Below are 22,378 nucleotides of genomic sequence, written 5' to 3'. Positions count from 1 at the left end.
AAGTTTGAGGAACATTATCATTAACCGCGACCTTTGATCTCGAGCCTGTGCGACAACCAACTTCTTCTGCTATACTCCATGCCATTTGACTATCTTTCGGGTGCCCACAAATTCACTATTTGAAATTACCAAGGTGGGTTATTCAAGCGGTAATTCATCGGCCAATCGCTCACGCTTCCAAGTTAGAATGTCCAAGTCAACGTCGCGACCAAGATTTATACATGCGGTTGCAGGGTCAAAGAAGACATGAACTTTATACCTTGCAAGGATATTGGCACCCCTAAGTGCCCAGGTCGCGTTCCCAACCCACTGGCATCACATAGACAGAGGGGGAAATGCGAGAGATATAACCCCGAACCCATAGCGGATCAGCTCCACGACCAGCATCAGAATTCGAGCTTGAGTTGTCAGAGAGTCTTACGAGAAGGAGTTTGTGCGCAGTAGCCATATGTGGAGGGTCAAGGGCTCATCTGGAAGCGGCATTGAAAGGGCATTGATTATGACACGCAAGTTCAGATAGCATTGGGCATTGTATTTGGCTCAGTATAACCGCATGCTTTACGAGCGCATTGAAGTTGTGTCATTCTCAAACTGCCAACGCTGGTCTTCAATGAGTGCCCCCAGATCAGAGTATTCTCCTGTCCAGCATCGCTGTATCACAGGTCCAGCTGCCAGTCCGTCAAATCACCGTCCACAATAAGTTAGGGGCTAACGGACTCTATTATTCTTGGATGTAGGCCTAGGATTTGCAGAAGTCGTTCTTCCACCTCAAAACTCCGCTTCATGTCTCGAACGAACCATTTATCTGCCACTGTCTTAGATTTCCACCAAGAGAATCGTGGATATTTGATGATGACACCCGGCGCCACGCGTGCAATACGGGAGGTTGAGCCTTCGCCCAAGATTTCGCCGACGACAGGCTCGTACGGGACCGGGTCATCTTTTTCAATGTTCATCTGGTTCTTCCGTGACTGACGCTGCGTATGTATCGTCCGCCATACCTGGAGGTTGTTTTCCATTGACGGGGCTTCTACAGCACTCAACATCATCTGGCTTCTCATGGTTTGGGAGACGAATTTTAAATAGCGAAGGAGGTTACGTGACGGCGTATTAGGGCGCTAATCCCAAATGAGGCAAAACTAACTGGATACAGTAATTCACAGGTCCGCTGTTTACATTGGACATATAAAGATCCAGTTAACTCAGGCCGTCATGCCAGTCAAAGCCTCGTCATTTCCACAATCGTGGTTGTCAATCTTCTCCGCGCATCGAATTCGCTCGTCTCATCTCGGTTTCGGTAATATTGCACGGTAATTCGAGACACCAGCCGGTAGCAAGCGTACCTAAGTTGAAAAGAAAGTGTTAGCTACATCGCGCTAAATCGAGATGGTATTCCACATACAAGACCAGCCGGATATTTTCCTCCCTTGTCCTTGACGTCGCCATACCTGCTCCATGCAAGACCGCCGGGGAGGCATTCGCAAAGATCTCTGCCATCAGAACATCACCCCACATGGCACTGCTGAAGTCCACAATTCCAGACAACTGTCCAGATTCTTCATTTATCAAAACATGGGAGGGTCGACCAAAGTCCACCACCACAAGACGTGGCAGGGATACATATTCAAGAGCAGGCGCCAGGCGACTCAGCTCGTGTCGGATCTCCGAGTAAGGAAGGTGGATGAACATGTCCTCGGCGTCGCGAAGAATGCCTTCAAACAGGGCACAGAAGGCCTCTCGCCAGGAAGGTTTTCCAGCGCCAAATGCCACTTGCTGTAAAGAACCAAACCCAGGGGCTGCATTTTGACCGATGGTGCTCACCAAGAAGCCCAGGTGCCGGTTGATACCATCTAATTGCTGGGAGGTGAGTTTCCCTTCCATCTCTGACAGACTCTTCCCTTTCATATACTGCCGGATCAAGTAGGTAGATCCCCAGAGTCTTCCATAAGGATCATAATGATAGAGTTGGGGGATACAAGGGTTTCCACTCTGCCCTAGAAGAGCAAGAAACTGGGCTTCGGTTTCGAGGAATGATCGCTCACGTCGGAGGAGAGCTGTCCTTGATGATGGAGACCCCTTTAATAACAAGTGAGCTCCATTCGACAGCGCCAGAAGCCGTAATGAGTGCATGTGACCAGAAAACGGATATGAGTGTTGCACATGTACTGTAGAAGGAAACAGCAGCGAGAGGATATCGTCCAGTCTATGATTCTCGTCTACCTCGGCGGCATGAGGCTGCCGATGAAAAGATTCGCTGTGCCCGCTTTTCCCATTGACCGGTGGCATCGCAGGCCATGTTTTCAAGTCAAGCTGTTGCATCGTGAGCTATTTGGTGGGGGATATTGGCGAACGGGCGAGGGGGGTGGGGACCCTATATAAGCAACGCTCTGACGGCCCTGAAGTGGAAACGATAGTGGCAGGGGATGATGATGTACGAGCAAGACTATCACAACTCATAGACCCTGCTATTGGTAATAAAGGACATGCCTCCATCAGGCTAGATATATGCCGAGATAATTTGAACTGAAAAGTCCCAGTACGGAGTAGACGTGGCGCAAATTCGCTTCTAGAATCCATAGTCCGTAGAGATCTTCGAATATCAATGGGGCACAAAAGACCGCCATGATTGTTTGCTCCGTACATTTACCCACAATAGAACAACGTTGGCAGCAGATTTCAGCGCCATGACTCTCGCTTCTGGATTCATCCAACGCGAGATACGAAAGAGAAGACGTAAACATAGTCAGCGGAGTCGAATTAGAAGAATATGTTTCGCCGAGACGACATTCACAAGCGAGAGTCCCAAGACCTTGTTGTCACCATTGGCTCATGATTAAGAAGAAATATGGGACAAGTAGACTAAGTAAAGCCGTCTCGCCTAAGCATCCCACTCTAAGAAAGGTGGTCGTCCGAGCACTTTGTCCCCGACCAATCAGAATGGTCCCTTACCGAATTCCCTCCCGTCATTGCATTTCAGCATGGAACTCTGTCAACGTTCGATTTGTTCTTTACTTCCCGTTGATTTTCGCTTGTTATGTTCGAATTTAAATCTACCTACACACCTCTGCTTATCACTTCTTATATTGGGACCGAGCCGATGCAAGCCACCGGAGCTTTACTCTTAAGTGAAAGGACTTGCATTTCAACGAGTTTCCGAAGTTATAATGGACCCTTAAATCAGCATGTAGCTTCCAAGGTTCTGTCCCCGGTTCAATAATTCAACATGGTTTTTTTTTACCTTTCGTTTATAGGCTTGCCACGGCTTGTTGCATGAATTCAGTTGCCGAGAATTTTTAGGCCTTGTGATGGAACATTTTAGCCGCAGGGAGCGTGCTATAGTAAAGACCAGGGTTCGACGTCAATCAGAGTGCCCTTAGCATCGATGCACTTGAGTCATGTCAAACGTGTAGATATTCCTAGGGTATTTCTTTTTCCACTTCACTACTAAAACAAGGGAACAATACTCCGAGGGGGAATAGTATGAAAATATAGAAAGTTCTAACAGGGGGGACTTCTCATGTCTCATTACTTGTAGGGAAAACTGAATGCGTTTGGTACAGACCCCAATATCGATGATGTCTTATGGCTTGTGTTTCGAATTCATTTTGCTACACACGAAGTTAAAATGGATATTCTAGGTTACTGTTCGATGACGCCTGCCTATGACTATACAAGCGAGTAGGTTTACTTGAAAGGACTGATTTGAAGAAGTGTATGTCGTACCTAGGTAGGTACCTATGGAGATAAGCGGTGAATAAGCGCAGCGTGGGCGATAGTATGTACAATAAATTTTCGTCGAAGTAACCTGGCGGCTACTAGGGAAAGTACTGTGTCATTCGTACTAAGCTTTAGATTCAGTGGCAGCGCCTGCTGGCTCTGCTTTTGGTGAAGGATCGTAGATTTCGGCCAAGTTGAACCGCTTCAGCTTATCATAATCACCTTGTACCACACTCATTCCAATCACGTTCTGCGCGAGTCAGTTAAAGACCCCGTAGGAGACGTCATTATTGTACTCACTTGGGCAACATCAACGAGAATCATTAGATCATAGTTCTTCAAATTCACCGGGTGCTCAGGACCGACAGCATCGGCAACAGTCTTAATAATAATGTCTCGGTTGAGCTTCGAGTTGCCTCGCACAGTAGGCCGAATGGCGTACTAAATAGGTGGCAGATCAGCAATGCTCAAAGTATATCTCTACTCACAGCGAGATGCATGATCGGATCATTTCCCAAAACCAGTAGGATTCCCGAGTGCCCAGAAGCCCCAAGAGGGAGATAGGGGAAGGCTTTAAACTCACCGTCTTCGGTGGCCCTCCAGAATGGAAATGAGGCTTGAGAATCTCTTTCGCGAATGCCGTTAGGTCCACACTCAGCGTTTTCCGGATTGACGTGACTGGATGCATGCGCTTAATCCATCGACTCTTCTTAGTCTCCGGATGGGCATGTGCTTCGCTACACAAACGGTGCACAAGCTGCACCGGGTCTATTGAGGGATCAAGACGCATGAATGTTACTATCAGGATTAGCACCGATGAACATTTCCGGGACCTAACGCATAAACGAATTGGCGTTTTTGAATAATAGGAGACTTACCACATGGCATATCCATCTGCACTGGCTGGAATTGACGAGTTTTGTCTTTGCTGGGCTGTAGGCCCTCCAGTTCCCTTCGGATCTGGGCCTCGATATCTTCATCATCGGTATCTTCATCTTCTTCCTCTTTATTTTCAGTGCCCTCGATGGCCTAGATCAAAAAGTTAGCGAAACTGTAGGAGCAATCTCAAAGCGGAAAAAAGATGAAAAAAAAAACCAAAAAAAAAGAAGAAGAAGAAGAAGAAGAAGAAGAAAGAAAAGTCTTACCTGGGAAAAGATATCGACTGCTTCTGACAGACATTTTCCTTCTCTGCCCATATCGCATGTCACAAAGACACCTACATCGCCAGACTCGATAGCGATGCGACTTGCCTGCTTCCCATATTTTGCACCACCCTAGTGCCGTTAGTCAGTGCAGTGGGCACTCGATATTCAGCAACTGACCTTTCTCTTCTTTGAAGAGGGATTTGATTTGTCCGGCATAGCTCTTTTCCCCATTTAGATAGACTAATCCAGGATTGTGGTTTGAGATGCCCAGGTGGTGGGGGTGGGAGTTTTGTGTGATCGGCGGAGTTTGCCTGTGTTGGGTTTAGCCGGGGATGGGCTGTTTCTAGTGAGGCTTGGTACAATCATGGATGGACTCCAGGCTATTATATACATTATTATATACGTTATTAGATCTTAGTAACATAATCTTTATTTATTCTACTATTCTACCATTCTACTATTTTTATTATAGTCAAGATAGCTCTAAGATACAACCTCCAATATCATAAAAATAGCAAATGATGGCATGACATCAATTCAATGACGTAGTCAAACTGGCCTCACCTTTCTCATCAGGGAACTTGGAACAAAAGTGCAATCGGCGCTCTTTTATACCTCTTACTCCCTCGATTCCACCTCTCAGCTTTTCTTCTTCTCTTCCCCGTCTACTTCTCTCCCCAAGACACATCAATTCATCATGGCGACTACCGATATTGCCACCAGGGAGCTAAAGAATCCCGTGGATGTGGCAGAGTACTTATTCCGGCGTCTCCACGACGTTGGAATCCGCTCATTACATGGTGTACCCGGCGACTACAATCTTGCAGCATTGGATTACGTGTCCAAGTGTGGTATCAATTGGGTTGGAAACTGCAACGAGCTCAATGCCGGTAAGATAGACTGTACTAGAAATGAATGATCTGGATCTAACGTTGGTTCCTCTTAGGCTACGCCGCCGATGGCTATGCTCGTGTAAACGGTATCAGTGCGCTAGTCACCACATTTGGTGTTGGAGAGCTGTCCGCCCTCAACGCCATCGCCGGCGCCTACTCCGAATTTGTCCCAGTTGTCCATATCGTTGGGCAGCCCACCACACAGTCTCAAAAGGATGGAATGTTGTTGCACCACACTCTCGGAAACGGCGACTTCAATGTCTTCACCAAAATGAGCGAGGGCATCTCCTGCTACGTCGCACGCCTAAACGAACCCCATGATGCAGCCACTCTGATCGACAGTGCAATCCGTGAATGTTGGATCCGCAGCCGTCCAGTATACATCACACTGCCAACTGACATTGTTGCGGCCAAGGTCAACGGTGATCGCTTGAAGACCCCGATTGATCTTTCACTGCCTAAGAATGACCCGGAGAAGGAGGACTATGTGGTCGGTGTTGTCCTAAAGTATCTTCATGCCGCAAAGAACCCAGTCATCTTGGTTGATGCCTGTTCCATTCGTCACCGCGTGTTAGAAGAAGTGCGTGACTTGGTGGAGAAGTCCGGATTGCCGACCTTTGTAACCCCGATGGGCAAAGGAGCCGTGAACGAGACTCACAAAAACTTTGGTGGTGTCTACGCTGGCAATGGGTCTAACGTTGGCGTCAGTGAGGCCGTCGAGTCCTCCGACCTCATTCTGAGCATCGGAGCAATCAAGTCCGATTTCAACACCACCGGTTTCACTTATCGTGTTGGACAGCTGAACACCATTGACTTCCATAGCACCTTTGTGAGAGTGCGGTACTCGGAGTATCCTGACATAAACATGAAAGGTGTTCTGAGGAAGGTCATTGAGCGGATGAACCCTCTGACCCCGGCTCCTACTCCTCAGATCACGAACCGACTGCCAGAAAGCGAGGAGACCTCCTCCGATCAGACCATCACCCACAAGTGGCTCTGGCCGATCGTCGGGCAGTGGCTGAAGGAAAAGGATATCGTTCTTACAGAGACTGGGACTGCGAACTTTGGTATTTGGGACACTCGCTTCCCGGCGAATGTAACTGCCGTTAGCCAAGTTCTTTGGGGCAGCATTGGCTATTCCATGGGAGCATGCCAGGGCGCTGCGCTCGCTGCTAAGGAGCAGGAAGACCGTCGAACCATCCTCTTCATCGGCGACGGAAGTATCCAATTAACTGTTCAGGAACTAAGCACTATTCTGAAGAATAAGTTGAACCCTATCGTGTAAGCATGCACATCAACCCAGAATTCTCACATCATATACTGACCTGACCATCTTTAGCTTCGTTATCTGCAACGACGGCTACACTATCGAGCGATACATCCATGGATGGGACGCAGCTTACAACGATATCCAGCCATGGGACTTTGCCAATATCCCCAAGGTCTTCGGAGCCAAGGACAACTACCAAGGCTACCGTATCAAGACTCGTGATGAGCTCAACAAGCTGTTCGCTGACGAGGACTTCAACGCGTCCGACAAGCTTCGAGTGAGTTATCAATGTTAGGGAGTCCCGAATTGTCTGCTAACGTACTTTCTAGTTGGTTGAGGTGTACATGCCTCGCGAAGATGCCCCTGCGGGCTTGAAGTTGACCGCCGAGGCTGCTGCACAACGCAACAAGTAAACCGTTCGAAGCGCGAGAAAACATCTCAACTCTCATAATGTCACGATTCACATGAAAGCAAATGTAGTAATATCTGAGTTCCGGGTTTCCTAGACCACTGTGGTTTCTTTTCTGTCTTCACGGCGTTTGCTTCGAGACCGGACGGTCATATACTGCAGGATCTAATAACGCTCATTATCGAGTATGTAGCAAGAACATCTTTGCTACTTATGCATTGAATCCATGAAATCTTCATGTTTCAAGTATCATACTCTACCATTATCAACAAGAAAGGTCTGGTGTACATTCATCAAGCTATCAAGTAGCTACATATGTGAGGATACGCATGTATTTAAGCTGCAAGCCAACCCAGCGTCCTCGGCTAGTATCTATGCCGGGGGCTACGTTGCTCAAATGGAGTATCTGCCCGGCATTGAGGAGCGTGACGCGATCAACTTCGCCTACGGTTATAGTCAGAAGTACGGGTACATTGTCGCGACGGCGATTCTTGTGTCCGCTTGTACCGGTATTGGTATGTGGAGGCCATTATAGGGTGGACAAGGAGCAGAATAAGGGTACTGTTCTCTAGGTTAAGGGCTTGGCTTTTTCTATACAATAAATGTGAGACACTGGGTGTCTATGCTTCTTCAGAAATAAATTATTACATGTATTCTGGTGGCTTATCAGCGAGATATAATTTCTAACGCATTTTTAATCTATCTCTGAAGTGATTGACTCCTCCATTGCTTCTAGCAGAAGTACTCCGTAGAGGACTACTCTCATACCAGTATTTCGACCTTGGTGGCAATAGGCATATACTAACTTATGTCTTTCCATCCAATTCCTCCTATGTTATAGAGAGCAGAACAGAAACGAAGACAGACGCCACAGGGCTGTTATTGGCGCGTAGCAAGTGACAAGGTAATCACGGGCCACCGAAGGTGAGACTGGGAGATTGCAGGGCGTCAGACGGGGTCTGGAGGGCATCCCATGAAGAAAGTGTCAGTCAAAAGTACGATATATTGTTCTTTCTCTCTTACTGTGTCCTGGGTTCTTGGTAGTATCTAAGTTGGGACTTCTGCTGCTAACTAACACAACCCTAAAAAGGATAGAGCCCAGGGCCACGTGACGATCCCTCTTCAAGACATTAAAACAATATAAAGACCATTTGATGTTATATCCCTTCCAGAATCCTTGGTGAGTTCTATTTTCCGAAGATACGGAAGTAAGGAGTTGTGGTGTTTTCTGTGCTCGCTTCCACTTGCTCGAATTTCATTCGCCTTTTGACCTTCCAATCTTCTAATCTTACAATCTTCCGATCTTTCGACCCAATCGCATCTCCAAAACCCTTCCAAGGTTGGGAGCTCTTCGGCAGGTGACTAACCATGTACTGAGTTTAGAAGAAATTTTTCTCTATTTCAGTCGACCATCTTGTGATAATCTGGCCTTGTACCAGCCCGTCGCGCGATCTCAGTCTGTTCCGCAATCCCAAGCGCTGCGATAACATCGGCAACGCCGAACCGAAACATGTCAACTCACGCACTGAGGACCTAAATTCGCTACATTTCTGCCCTTCCGAAGCGATCAACGAGATCGAGATCCAGCCCTCAAACCCGACCGCTTGTTTGGTGCCTGGGACGCCTAGCATGATGCGTTAATGGTTATATCTGAACAGACTCGAAAACCACCTTCGCCCAAGCCTCTCCTGGACGTCGCAGTCGACCCAGCGGGATACAACTACAGTTAATAGCCAGGTCAAGTGCATCAGCTAGCAGAATGGATGGACGTCAGCAGTATGTCCCGGGGCCCCCGCCTTCCTCTCAAGCGCAACACATGAACCTGCCTCCGCCTCCTCCTCGACATCCACAAGCCCAAACGCTGGTGCCGCCCCCTCCTCCTGGTCCGCCGCCAGGGACGACTTATGCAGCTCCAGGATGGCAGCAAAACTGGGCCAGACCGGCGATGACCCCAGGCTTCCCTCCACCGCCACCGCTTGCCCCCGCACCAAACCAGCATCTAACATACGGTCGCCCACCAGCCCAGTTGTCGATCATTCCTCCGCGTCATGACCATCAGCCTCTGACATCTGCAACTTATATACCCGGGAATGATACTATTGGCGTCGGCATTCCAGGGCTGTTCGACCCCCATGGAAGAGCTCAGCCATATGATCCATATGCGCACACCAACGCTGAGAGACAACGGTTGGGTCTCAGCCAAATGCACGATCACATCAATACGTCAATCCCGTATAAAACAGACACAAGCCTTCCGCAGACCCCCGGGGGGCGCACTATTTCTTCGCCTTACGCTCTCCATGGCAACATTCATGAATTGACGACCAACGACAGCCCGCAGCAGCCGGCGATAGCCCAAAATACCGAGCTTACCAAAACGTCAAGTCATCGTCACAATAGTAGCGGTACTTCGCTGGGTGGTCTGTCTCACAGCGAAGCTGCGATCCAGTGGCCATTGGATCGCGTGCTCATCTGGCTTGCGAAGAATGGATTTTCCAACGACTGGCAGGAAACATTCAAATCATTAGAGCTCGAAGGGGCTGACTTCCTCGAGCTTGGACATGGATCCGGCGGACGAGGAAATCTTGGGAAAATGCATCAAGTGGTTTACCCTCAGTTGGCAAAGGAGGTTGGCCGGAGTGGCAAAAAATGGGAACCTGGCCGGGAACGAGACGAAGGAAAGCGTATGCGCAAGCTGATCCGTCAAATCCATGACGGTTCGCAAGACTATACCGTCTCTACGCCACTGAATCAAACGCAGCCGCCGGCAAATGCGTTCCCTGAAACCAGTACCGCTTATTTTTCCAATAATTTCCCCGAGCCACGCTCTGCTGGCCCTGTCCCTGGTGTCAATGATGTGAGTCCGGATCATCTGAGTGCATTGCATGCCTCCAATCAAGGCCAAAAGCAGCCTGGGCAACGTTCGGTTACCATGCCGGTCCCTGCGGGCCACGATTCGCCGAGATACAATGACTCTCCGGCACGAGAAAACTGGGTGCGATCTGACCAGTTGCGGTCCGAGTATACCCGCAATGCCTTGTCGGGAATGAACAGTGACCATCGACGCCAGAGTCCGTCCATTGGCAGTGAACCGGGCACTTTTCAGGGGTCATCTCTGCGGCCCCATGAAGAGAGTCCAAATAGTGGTAGCCCAGCCATGCAGAACGCGTCGCCCGCTTATACAGGAGCATTTTCATCATCCACTGGGGATCTGACCCTAAAACATTATGATCACTCTCGGGGCAATAGCACCGACTCGATCCCCGGATACAGTCGGGGCACCACAGGCCGGTACTATGACTCTCGGAGGCAAGCTCAAGACGGTGCTCGTCCCTCGCCTCAAGATGCTTCAGGTCGGCAATGGAGTGACCAAAACTCGTCTTCGTACTCCAAAGAACATAAGGGCTTTTTCTCCAATATTCTGAAGAAGAAGACAAAAGCTACAGCTTCTAGCCAGCCATCTCCCGATCAGCAGCATGAAGACTCGTCGCCTACGACAAGCCCGGAAACTCGACCGAATGAAGCCTATCTCCCGTACATAAAGCCTGCTTACAACTCTAGCGACATGTCGGTCGGTGAGCGTCCATCAACAGCGACCACAAAGACAAAGAAATGGGTATTCGTCACCGCGGATGGCTTGAACTTCCGTTTGGTTGACATCTCCGATATGGATTCTTTTGAGTCGTTGCGTACTGGGATCTGTGAAAGCCTCTCGGTCGATCCAACCAATGCCCAGATTTACCTCACTCAGCCAGGGCAGAGCGAGCATGAGGATCCTATGAGCGATGCAGCCCTCGCACAGTCTCGTCGAGGCAAATCAGATGCATATGGTTCTCTCAAGCTGTTTGTACGAGGGACTCCTATGCTTCCTTTGCCAACCAGTGCTCCTCGAGTCGATGGCCTGGGAGTTTCATTGACAGACAAGTCCAATATGTCCCCCACGGCAACACACCACCAGGTTCACAGGAAGCCGCTAGACGAAGATGCCCTTAACAGGCTATCACCGCACCGCACCAGACCAGACTCTCCCTTGTTGGGCTCTCGGCAAAGTACACTTAAGGCTTCGACAGGGAAGGCACCCCCGGCAGAGACCGCACAGGACCCAAGCCAAGCTCTTGGGTCTGATAAATCTGACTTGCTTGCTCGCCACGAGGAACACCTCCGTGAGGTCGAACGTAAACAAAAACAATATTTACAATCCAGAATTCCGCAGTCTCATCAGAATAAGAATGCCTATAGCGACACGGGGTACAGGCGAAACGAAGTCATTGACTTTGATAGTCCTCGTATCTCGCCTTATGAGGAAAAGAAGGGAGAAACGCTTGTACCACTTCGCAAACCCCCAACAGCGCCAATCGAGTCCAACACTCTTACCAAGGTCAACTCTCTCAGCAGGAGACCGACCACCCGCGAATCTCGCGAAAGTCGGTCACAGCCATCCCTGGGCGCTGCCATTGCCAGCGTTGGCCGCATTACAAGTGCCGTTGGCACACCATTGCCTTCGGTACCGGCTGCATCTTCGCCTTCAGCCAACACTCAAGACAGTGCAAGCTCCGAATCTGATCGACAAGGAACGTTTGATTCTACTGGAACATTTTCAAGTAGAACAACCCTCGGTCAGTATATGCATGACACAGCGCGGCCTGATCGATCTCCCGCTGACTATCTTTCAGACTCTTCAAGGCCCTCTTCGAAGATGGCCACAGAACGCGAGAAAACGGCAGTCTCGTTTGCCAACCAGTCACCTGAAAAGCCTGTTTCTGGAGACCCGCCGAGACCAGGCTTGCAATCTCGCAAGTCGTTCGGTCCAGAGTTCGACTTCGAAGAGAATCAAGTTTCCTTCCAGCGAACCCCTCAACAGCAGCAGGACTCAGATGATGACTCGGATGACTCGGACGATGGCCTATTCCAGGTCCGACCTTCAAGGGGCCAGGAAGAACAGAGAGAGGCGCAAGCTGAGGCCGAAAAGAAGTCGGAGAGGCCATCGCTGACTGTGAACACGAAAGATCAATTAAGATCAAAATTGTCTGTTAGGTTCAAATCTCCGAGCACTGCCGGTCCCAGTTCCAGCGGAGAGGCATCTGATGGGAAGGAACCGGTTTCTAGTACCTGGGGACCAGTCTCGCCCGAAGATGAGAGGCCTCTACCACGGCGAGAGTCATTCGCCCGGGATATCTGGGCAAGCAGACCCGCTGTCGAAGGCGTTATCGACCACCTCGATGACTTCTTCCCCGACGTTGATCTTGACGCTCCTTACCTGGATGAGCCCTCATCGCCCAATAGCAAGGCTATCAATGAACATGACGCAAGCCTCAGGGACAAAAAGGAAGCCCCGCCACCTACGCCGCATGCAACCCATGCACCTGAAACAGCTCCGGTGAGACCACCTGAACCTGCCAATTTTGCTCGACAGAAACTTGCTCGTGGTGGCGCCGGTGGGGGTGGACTCTCTCGCATGAAATCAATTCGACAAGTGGCCCAGGGAGCAAATCGGACGAACAGCGTTAGCGCGGCTGGTCCCCAAAGGTCGGGTGATCTTTTGCGCCGCAAGAGTACCAAGATGTTCGGCGCCAAGATCATGCAAATCAGGCCCAGGCCGGGCACTCGGCTTAGCCAACTTGATCCGATCCCGCAAAACAGCACCCAACCGGCGTCCAATACCGGGCCTGTTCCTCAGCGACAACCCACTTTCCGCATCATCCGTGGTCAGCTCATCGGCAAGGGTACTTATGGTCGCGTATACTTAGGCATGAACGCGGATAATGGTGAGGTTTTGGCAGTCAAACTAGTCGAGATCAACCCGCGAATTGCAGGGGCAGACAAAGACCGTGTCAAGGAGATGGTCGCCGCCCTGGACCAGGAGATCGACACAATGCAGCACCTCGAACATCCCAACATCGTGCAATATCTTGGATGCGAGCGTGGCGAATTCTCTATCTCCATCTACCTGGAGTATATCTCCGGTGGATCTGTCGGAAGCTGTCTGCGCAAGCATGGCAAATTCGAAGAAAGTGTCGTGAGATCACTGACGAGGCAAACCCTGGGCGGACTGGCATATCTGCACGATAAGGGAATTCTCCACCGCGACCTGAAAGCAGACAACATCCTCCTGGATCTCGACGGCACGTGCAAGATCTCCGACTTTGGTATCTCCAAGAAAACGGACGACATCTACGGCAACGACTCGTCCAACTCCATGCAAGGCTCCGTCTTCTGGATGGCCCCCGAGGTCATCCAGTCCCAGGGCCAGGGCTACAGCGCCAAGGTCGATATCTGGTCCCTTGGCTGTGTGGTGCTGGAGATGTTCGCCGGCCGTCGACCATGGAGCAAGGAGGAGGCCATTGGCGCTATCTTCAAACTCGGCAGTCTGAGCCAGGCTCCACCGATTCCAGATGATGTTTCTATGAACATCAGTCCCGCGGCACTTGCATTCATGTATGATTGCTTCACGATGTAAGTTTCCACCTGGTCTTGGTCCTGGGTCGCTTTATCAGTTATCGTCTTTTACTAACATCTTCCCAGTGACTCGGCTGAACGTCCTACTGCCGGGACCCTGCTCACCCGCCATCCCTTCTGCGAGTCCGATGCGAACTACAACTTCCTAGATACGGAATTGTACGCCAAAATCCGCGATGTTCTTTGAGTTTCATTGGTTTGTTTTGCTTGATTGACTGCGTTCGGAGTGACTTAACAGCTTTGCACTTTCTCCTATCGACCGTACATACCCCTTTTTTTACATGCTTGAAGCGAGATTTGCCGTCTGGTCAGCTGTACATACATCTTTTCACGTTTGTGAATAATAACATTTACCGGGGAAATGGATTATGGATTATTCCTCTTTGAAGTCTGAATGTGATACACTTTCGAACAGCAAGAATTGCTGTCGGAACTCACAAGAATTTATACAATTACTCGGCCTATGCATGTACAAAATTGCTCAATTCAACATGGTATCTATGCTCGAAAAGCGGATATTCAAAAAAAGAAAAAGGAAAAAAATTTAGGGGGGGAATAAGAACGAATCCAAATCCTAAGAGCTGGTGCTTAAAAGATCATCGTCGTCTTCGGGGATATCAGCCTGTAACCCAGTGACGCCGACACGGAACACGCCCTCGCACCATTCGGCAAAGGTATTAACATCCCAGGCAGCATCGTCCCGACCCTTCCCTTTCTTACTAACAAAATTGCCCTTGGCCTTCTCAGAGGAAGTATATTTCTCAAAGAAATCCTCGTAGATCTGAATAGTACGGTCCTGGACCGCCCCAACAAGCGTCTCTTTCATGCGCGTGTCATCAATATACTCATTCAAGACTTTACGCAGAACCGGCACTTCCTTCTCGATAGTGCGGCAAGAAGGAAGGATAAGTTCGCCGCGGGCCAGATTGCGGGAATCAACGAATTGAGCCGGCAGCGAGGCGGTCATGCGAGCAGCAAAGGCATTGATGAAGTCGTTGATGACTGTGCGAAGGCGACCATCCAGCTCGACTTTCGCGTCGAGCATGTTCTCCACGACGCGCGGGATGAGGCCGTGGCCGACGAGGCGCATCAGGTTGCGCGGGTTGAAGAGACCGCCGCGCTCGCGCAGCTCCCAGAAGGTACTTGTCATGCCGGAGAAGTCGAAGGAGATATCGGCGGAGACGTATTCGATGTCGAACGCGACGATTTGTTGCTTTAGGATTAGGAGATGGCTCATTAGGAAGAGTTGGCTGTCGGCTGGTGTGGCTTTGGCGGAGATTAGGGTGCTGGCGTTTTGGAGAGAAAGAGTTGTTTGGTGCACGATTTGGTGGGCTAGGTCGTCGAAGACGGTGGACTGGGGTTGATCAGTATGGCTGGGTGATTGTTATATTATTTCAGGCAGGCATCTTACATTCACTAGGCGATATATCCGACTCAGGAGCCAGATCGCTTTTCGCAGGGTTGGATACCAGCCCTTTAAGGCGGTCTGGGTCTCAAAGTCCCATTTACCGTCTCGCTCTTGTGTAGATTCGCCTGCCTCGTCGCCTTGTTTGGCTGTCATGTCGATTAGTGTATCGGCGGACGTGTCTTTCTTGCCCGAGATCTGAGTATCTGAGACAGTCAAAGATACATGCCGGTTGCGCATTGGGTAATCAGTGTCCTCTGGGCGAGGTTTGTATCGTTCGATTTCGTCGCGCAGAACAGCCAGAGCACGGAAAACAAGTCGGGCCTGGACATCTTGCAAAGCGGGCTGGATCAAAACAGAAAAGTCAAGATGGTTCGTCTCAACTTGTTCAGGTTCTTCTTCTGGGTCCGAGAAATAGCGAGTCTGCAGTAGATTACACAGCTGGCATAGCATGACGATATCGGACTCGTGGATAATTCGCGGGCGAAGGTGATCATAAAGTGGTTCGCATAGCGTCTCAAGGAAGTCATACAAACCTCCTTGTCCGTGGAACCATTCCCCCCATAGATCATATTCGTCTAGACACAGACCACGGATATAACTGATGCTAGCCCGAGCAAAGGCAACCAGGTCCTTCGACGAACTAGGCGTCTGTGTGATTTCGCCGAGCTTCTTGCGAGCGAGCGGCATGATCAGCTTTGCACGAGTAGCCGAATAATTGCTGTGTAGCTCGTTCATCAGACTTTGATATTCAGCTTCGTTATTTTGATCTGGGTTGAGCGGCGGCACGGCTCTCTTTTGGATCTCGACTCCAATCTGCTTCAGCTCAGGTGCTCCAACCCGGAATTTAGCGTACAGCAGAGCCGACAATGCCGTGTCATTCAATTGCTGATCCGAAATCTTTTTGGAGACACTCTGGTAAATATCCTTAAGTGAAGATACGAAGTTGCCGCGGATAAGCGTCAAGGCACGCGTTAGCAGTAGCCGGTATCTCGAGCGATAGACCTCTGCCTCTTTTTGTTCCGGCTAGAGAAGTTAGCGACAGGCGTATAAATATCCAGGTCTTGCTTACTCACGTGTGTTTCCATGTAATCCAAGCACACGTCCAGGCGCCTCAACATATCTGAGAATTCTTTGTCGCGAACTGTATTCCCGGCGCCGGGGGCATTCAGCCGCCGCGATGCGGGGTCTAAGAAATCGTAATAGTGGAGGTTGTTGTGGATGTCATTCGCAAGCTTTGTATCTCGTTTCTGGGCAGACAAAAGCCCTTGGCATTGCTTCTCGAAATTCGATGTTTGCGTCTCGACCGATTTGAATGATTCGGACAAGCTGGATAGGTCATCCAGAAGGGTCAAGGTGTTCGTTAAGATTTCGTCAATGTGCTCTTTCGATTGTTCAAGCTCATCCAAACAATTCCTACAAAAAGGTAAATTAGTACACCTCCGGTAACCGTCCAATGTCAATCGTACTGGTACTCGTCATAGCTCTCCTCAATCAGGTCACCCTTAACACCATTAAGCCAGTGCGAAAACTCGAGTTCGTTGCTCCATCCTGGTGTTTTCCACTCTAAATCGCTGGGCGTTTTCTCGTCCAATGTTTGGAGGCTTGATTGGGTTTCTTTGGCGGTGGGTTTGCGCGGCGGGCCAGACGGAGCGGTTTGGCGGCGGCTACGCTGCTGCTTTGTGGAAGGCATGGTGCGGTCAAGACCCAGGGATTGTAATGGGAGTTAGCCCGCAGCTCATGTCTCTCTGCCGGCTTTATCCAAAGTGAAATTCAGGTCAAGTTTCATGTTGAAGCCGAACTGCGATGTGGTCAACTCCGAGATGGATTCTGCCGAGAGCTCCCGCCTGGATGCCGCAACAAATCACAGGCGCGGCATTGAGAGCTTCCCCGGATATAATTTCACCTTTATAGCTTCGATATGCTCTAGCTGGTTATCCAGCCATCATCTACAATGTTGTCAACCAAAATGCGACGGCCCGCGACGCACTCAGTTCTCGCCTTTCGTCCACTCAGAAACTCGACGGCTCAGTCACTGAATGCGCCATGGTCCCGATTTGCTAGCAGTCAATCGCAAAAGCCAAACTCGTCATCACACTGGATCCGCAATTCTCTCGGATTTGCTGTGACAGGAACTGCAGTCTTTATGGGATACTCATACATGGCTGATGGTGGAAAGGAGGCTTTGATGAGTCGCCCGGAGTTTACGAAGAAAGAGCCTGTTAATGTCAACGATCTTCAAGCTCAGTTCATTCAAGAAAAACGAAGCCTGAAAAGTCCCGCCGTCTACACATGGGGTTCGAACGTTTATCGTGTGGTGGATCCAGAATCCAAAGATACCGACATCAAGACTCCTCGGCGCTTCAAATACTTTGATCGCCAGGTGCTGAGAGATCTCAAGATCGAGGAAAAGTCCGGTGCCGCGATCACCGAGAAGGGAGATCTAGTACAATGGGGCAAGGCGTTCTCGGAGTCGGACTTCAAACCCACGGCAACTCTGACCGGCAAGAATCTTATTTCTCTAGCTCTGTCTGAAAGTCGAATCATTGCGCTATCCTCGGATGGGACCGTATACTCACTACCAACGTCCAAGGACGAGCAAATCACAGGCCCAAAGACAACGGAAAGCTCTTGGGTTCCTTTCTGGCCCAACCAGTCTAATCTGAGCTACCGTGTACTGAAGCCATCTTTGAAGCTTGGCGAAAGGGTCACTGCAATCAGTGGAGGACAGGAGCATGTGCTGCTCCTCACAAGCTCTGGTCGAGTATTCTCTGCGGCGTCATCCACCGAAAATTACCCTTCGCTTGGTCAGCTCGGTGTGGAGGGACTTACCTGGTCCACCAGACCCAAGGGGCCAGCAGATACCTGCCACGAAGTTACAGCTCTCAAAGGCTCCAAGGTCGTTCAGATTGCCTGTGGTGACTACCACTCACTGGCGCTAACCAGAGATGGCCGTATATTTGGCTTTGGTGACAACTCATTTGGTCAATTGGGTGTGGATTTTGAACCCCAGAGGCCTTTCAAGGATGTTCCTCTCCATATGAAGGTCCAAAATCTCTATAGAAGGAACCTCTACCTGCCAAAGGTTACTAGCATTGCTGCTGGTGGCGCCAACACCTTCTTCTCCGTCGATGCCAAGCGCATTCTGGGGTACGAAGAAGAGGCTGCCAATGTTCATGATCTCGGGAATATAACTGCAGACACATGGGCATGCGGCAGGGGAATCTGGGGTACTCTCGGCAGTGGCAGATGGGTTCACCTGCAGGATTCGCCCACCAAGGTGAAAGCTTTAAGCGGTATGAGCGAGTATGACGAGAAAACAGACCAAATGACCCCTATTCGCATTCGGGCCATGTCTGTCGGTACGACACATGTCTCTGCGATCTTGGACAACAAGACCAATGTCAGCAAGACTACCAAGGACTCTCTGGATCAATCGAAAGACTGGGGCTATGATGTACTCTGGTGGGGAGGCAACGAGCATTTGCAACTGGGAACAGGAAAGCGAAGCAACCAGGCCAAGCCTACCTACATCAACGCACCCCCTGAAAACAAAACCCAGGCCGAGGCGCGATTACAGATCATGCCTCGTCACAAGGGCAAGGTCGGGAATCGCAATGTGAGCATGGAGCAGCGTGTTGAATGTGGGCGCCATGTCTCTGCCATTTATTCCGCAGTCTAAAGGATAAAAAGGAAAACTGTACAATAGTTATGCCATACGAAATTCAATTATAATTCGCTCTTTTTAATACTCAGCCTGTTGTTTTGGCCTTGTAGAATGGCCGCGACTGCAAACAGACCAAACTCTTATCACCGCGGAGACGCTTGGACCACCGCTTATCCAAAAAATTTCCAGCGCTTCAAGCCCATCTTTCCTCACGACACACCGCCATAATGCCTCGCGAACAACAGAAAAGAGGCCGCAGGGCCGAGAAGAAATCCCAGAAAGAAGATTCCAAGAGAAAGTTCGAGGAAACCTCCGAAGACCCCGTCGCGAAGCGGATAAAGCCCTCTGCCGACGACCACGAGACCAATGAGGCCAACGACAACATCCAGCTTCTCGAAAATGAGGACTATATTCCTCTTGAGCAGGGCGAGCAGCAGGAAGGCGAGCAACCTGATTTGGATGGAGACATGCCTTTCTACGGTCTTCTAGATGAGGAGGAGTCAGAATACTTCCAGCGCGCCAACGAAATGCTGGAGCTGAACCAGTTCCAGGACGCCGAGGAGCGCAGCTTGTTTGTTGACAGTGTGTACTCGGAGGCTAACGGCAAGGAATTGAAGATCGCCTGCAGTCAGGGCTGTTCGAGACTCATGGAGAAATTGATCTCAATGTCAGACGCTCGACAACTGCGCCGGATATTCAGCAAATTTATCGGCCACTTCCTCCACCTAGTGCAGCATCGGTTCGCTAGTCACTGTTGTGAGACACTTTTCATCCACGCTGCGCCTGCCGTGATGCAAAAGACGAAATCTCAGCCCAAAAGGTCGGACGAAGAAGGAGAGGAAGAGCCCGAGCTGTCGCTCGCGGAAATGTTCATGGCTGTTATTGAGGAATTGAAGGAAAATTGGGGATACCTGTTGACGGAGCGGTTTGCCTCGCATACAATCCGAGTGTTACTGTTGGTTCTTGCTGGCGAGCCGGTGGATGTCACGTCAAACGAGTCGTTTGTCGCAAGTCGCAAGAAGGAAAGAATTGAGATCCCGACTATTCAGGGCGAGGAGAAAGCGGGCAAATCTAAAGCTGAGAAACACACTGTTCCGGAGACATTTGAACCGGCACTCAAGAAGATCATGACCGATATGGTTGCCGGCCTCGACGATGTTTATCTCCGAGCCCTGGCTACGCATCCGGTTGGAAATCCCGTGCTTCAGGTACTGTTGTTCCTAGAGCTTTCTCATTTTGGAAAATCTAGCGCCAAAGATCCCAAGTCGACCATCCGAAGACTGGTTCCTGATGAGTCGTTCGAGGAAGGATCCGAAAGCGCGGTTTTCATTAGTGGTCTCCTATATGACGCGGTTGGTTCTCGCCTGTTAGAAACAATGGTGCGATACCTTCCTGGTAAATCATTCAAAAACCTTTACAGGAACAACCTGGGTGACCGAATTGGTTCCCTCTCTCGCAATAGCACTGCTGGATATGTGGTTCTTCGGATGCTGGAAAGACTCGGCAAGGATGACTTGAAGATTGCCATGGCCAACATTATTCCCGAAGTTCCGGGCCTTATCGAACGGTCGAGACTCATTGTCCCCAAAATGTTGATCGAGCGGTGTATGGTCCGTGGCGTCGACACAAAGCCTCTTGCCGAAGCACTCGAGGGCGCTTATAGCAAGGATCCTGCTGTCAGACTGCAGCAGATGCTGAAATTCAACATCTCGGAGAACACAGCCCCGCAATCTGAAGACCATGATATGGAAGAGGACAACGACGGAAAGGACCGCAAGCCACGGGGCCCACCCCCGGTATCTGCGGCGGAGAAAGCAGAGAAACTACATGCATCTCTGCTGGTACAGGCCATGTTGACCGTTCCTGGCCCGATGAGCCAACTTGTCTACACTAGTCTCCTCGCCCAATCATCCGAAACGATCGTACAGCTTGCCCAAGAACCCACCTCTTCCCGCGTTCTTCAACAGGCTCTGACTTCCACAACATCCACACCTCAAATCCGGCGACAGCTCACCACCCGTTTCCAGGGCCATCTCACACCTCTTGCCCTGAGCAGCAGCGGTTCACACGTAGTGGATGCGCTTTGGTCAGCGACCAAGGATATCTTCTTTGTCAAGGAGCGGATGGCACAGGAACTCGAGCAACATGAACAGGAGCTCCGCGATTCCTTTGTGGGTCGCGCAGTCTGGCGAAACTGGTCAATGGATCTCTTCAAGCGCCGCCGACGCGATTGGACTCACAAGGCCAAGGGCTTTGAGGAGCGAACCGAGGGCAATGAAGGCGCCGAACGTCCCAAGTCTAAAATTGAACAGGCTCGGGCCCGTTATGCAGCGGCCAAGGAAGCAGCTGATGCCGGTGCTACTGGTGCGAACCAGACTACGGTAGCTAGCAGGTGAAGAGGTACGGTGATAAAATTACATATTGGACGAAATGCACATGTACTCATACAAAAGGCGTTGATGGATCAGTTGTTCCATTGCTTTATATCTATTTCCATAGCTTTACTATGGATCAATATCATATTTTAAGACATATCGGAGAGATTCTATATAGTTCATCGCAACAATCCCATGAGGGCATTCGGGTTCCTGCAGATCAGCCCGAATCTTAATGTTCTTGTCTGCGTACTGATCTATGCAAGGAGTCTAGATAATTAGGATTACACAAACATCTTTCGAATCCGACTTAAATATGAGTATAGTTGAGAGTATAGACCTCGGGACCATCGCCGGATGATGTCAGGCTCTCCGTGGGATTCTATAGTTAGGAGCGCCAAGCCACATGACATGACCTTTGCAATTCTACTAGCTTACTTGCCTTCAAGATAAAATTCTGTTTGAAAAATACAGGACCTTACCAAGAATTTTGTAGACCTTTGTACTCCAGAAGAATTTGCCTCCGAGGATCCCTCGATTTCAATGACCTGTGACTGTACTAAAAAATACTATTAAAGCCACACAAGGTCGACTATCAGTTGGTAGAAAGAGAGGGAAAACATATAATTTGTAAAAAAAAAAGAAAGGGCCCGAGCCCGGGATTGAACCGGGGACCTCGCGCAATATTGCTTTGGGTGAACCCCTGGAGAGTTGGTTAGTAAATTGTACGGTAGAGATTCCATCCGATTAGGAAGTCTTACTAAGCGCGAATCATACTGAAGAATTGTTAGTGGATGAACTTATTGACTGTGGAGCTGAAGAGCTTCTTACCCACTAGACCACCCGGGCACTTGATGTGAAATAGCCTTAAATAATATTACTTTAGGTGAACCCTAGCGAATCATACTAGGAATTGTTAACTAGTTAGTAGGTGCACTTATTAACTATAGAGCTAAAGAGCTTCTTACCTACTAGACTACCCGGGCACTTGATGTGAAAATTAATATAAATATAAAGAAAAAAAAAAAAAAAAAAAGGCCC

The 22,378-nt window shown here is 49.8% G+C and overlaps 9 protein-coding genes across 9 annotated transcripts; 5 read left to right on the top strand and 4 right to left on the bottom strand.

Annotated features, from left to right (window-relative positions):
• Nucleotides 1-701: 701 nt before the first annotated feature.
• On the bottom strand, nt 702-1,019 carry N7489_009042 (uncharacterized protein; the record flags this gene model as incomplete). The annotated part of the gene is made up of 1 exon (XM_056714792.1): nt 702-1,019. One exon carries the CDS (start codon nt 1,017-1,019, stop codon nt 702-704), a length of 318 nt encoding a protein of 105 aa, XP_056562414.1.
• Nucleotides 1,020-1,219: 200 nt separating this feature from the next.
• On the bottom strand, nt 1,220-2,319 carry N7489_009041 (phosphotransferase family protein; the record flags this gene model as incomplete). Its single annotated transcript, XM_056714791.1, has 2 exons — nt 1,220-1,343; nt 1,403-2,319. The coding sequence occupies 2 exons, from the start codon at nt 2,317-2,319 to the stop codon at nt 1,220-1,222; spliced, it is 1,041 nt and encodes a 346-aa protein (XP_056562413.1).
• Nucleotides 2,320-3,841: 1,522 nt separating this feature from the next.
• N7489_009040 (THUMP domain-containing protein) lies at nt 3,842-5,093 on the bottom strand (the record flags this gene model as incomplete). Its single annotated transcript, XM_056714790.1, has 6 exons — nt 3,842-3,967; nt 4,018-4,158; nt 4,301-4,515; nt 4,596-4,746; nt 4,938-4,991; nt 5,040-5,093. The coding sequence occupies 6 exons, from the start codon at nt 5,091-5,093 to the stop codon at nt 3,842-3,844; spliced, it is 741 nt and encodes a 246-aa protein (XP_056562412.1).
• A 466-nt stretch (nt 5,094-5,559) lies between these two features.
• N7489_009039 (alpha-keto acid decarboxylase family protein) lies at nt 5,560-7,438 on the top strand (the record flags this gene model as incomplete). Its single annotated transcript, XM_056714789.1, has 4 exons — nt 5,560-5,752; nt 5,809-7,036; nt 7,095-7,302; nt 7,355-7,438. 4 exons carry the CDS (start codon nt 5,560-5,562, stop codon nt 7,436-7,438), a joined length of 1,713 nt encoding a protein of 570 aa, XP_056562411.1.
• A 393-nt stretch (nt 7,439-7,831) lies between these two features.
• Nucleotides 7,832-9,075, top strand: N7489_009038 (uncharacterized protein; the record flags this gene model as incomplete). The annotated part of the gene is made up of 2 exons (XM_056714788.1): nt 7,832-7,902; nt 8,874-9,075. 2 exons carry the CDS (start codon nt 7,832-7,834, stop codon nt 9,073-9,075), a joined length of 273 nt encoding a protein of 90 aa, XP_056562410.1.
• Nucleotides 9,076-9,193: 118 nt separating this feature from the next.
• On the top strand, nt 9,194-14,077 carry bck1 (uncharacterized protein; the record flags this gene model as incomplete). The annotated part of the gene is made up of 2 exons (XM_056714787.1): nt 9,194-13,887; nt 13,957-14,077. The coding sequence occupies 2 exons, from the start codon at nt 9,194-9,196 to the stop codon at nt 14,075-14,077; spliced, it is 4,815 nt and encodes a 1,604-aa protein (XP_056562409.1).
• A 387-nt stretch (nt 14,078-14,464) lies between these two features.
• Nucleotides 14,465-16,988, bottom strand: N7489_009036 (Golgi transport complex subunit COG3; the record flags this gene model as incomplete). Its single annotated transcript, XM_056714786.1, has 4 exons — nt 14,465-15,244; nt 15,302-16,321; nt 16,372-16,711; nt 16,765-16,988. 4 exons carry the CDS (start codon nt 16,986-16,988, stop codon nt 14,465-14,467), a joined length of 2,364 nt encoding a protein of 787 aa, XP_056562408.1.
• A 276-nt stretch (nt 16,989-17,264) lies between these two features.
• N7489_009035 (RCC1 domain-containing protein) lies at nt 17,265-18,977 on the top strand (the record flags this gene model as incomplete). The annotated part of the gene is made up of 1 exon (XM_056714785.1): nt 17,265-18,977. The coding sequence occupies one exon, from the start codon at nt 17,265-17,267 to the stop codon at nt 18,975-18,977; it is 1,713 nt and encodes a 570-aa protein (XP_056562407.1).
• Nucleotides 18,978-19,189: 212 nt separating this feature from the next.
• nop9 (RNA-binding RNA processing protein NOP9) lies at nt 19,190-21,358 on the top strand (the record flags this gene model as incomplete). Its single annotated transcript, XM_056714784.1, has 1 exon — nt 19,190-21,358. The coding sequence occupies one exon, from the start codon at nt 19,190-19,192 to the stop codon at nt 21,356-21,358; it is 2,169 nt and encodes a 722-aa protein (XP_056562406.1).
• Nucleotides 21,359-22,378: the final 1,020 nt, after the last annotated feature.

Source organism: Penicillium chrysogenum (genome assembly GCF_028827035.1).
Source record: "Penicillium chrysogenum strain IBT 35668 chromosome Unknown utg000005l_segment0_segment0, whole genome shotgun sequence".
Classification (NCBI taxonomy): domain Eukaryota; kingdom Fungi; phylum Ascomycota; class Eurotiomycetes; order Eurotiales; family Aspergillaceae; genus Penicillium; species Penicillium chrysogenum.
Note: the sequence above shows the minus strand (reverse complement) of the source record. Positions and strands in the feature narration are given on the sequence as shown.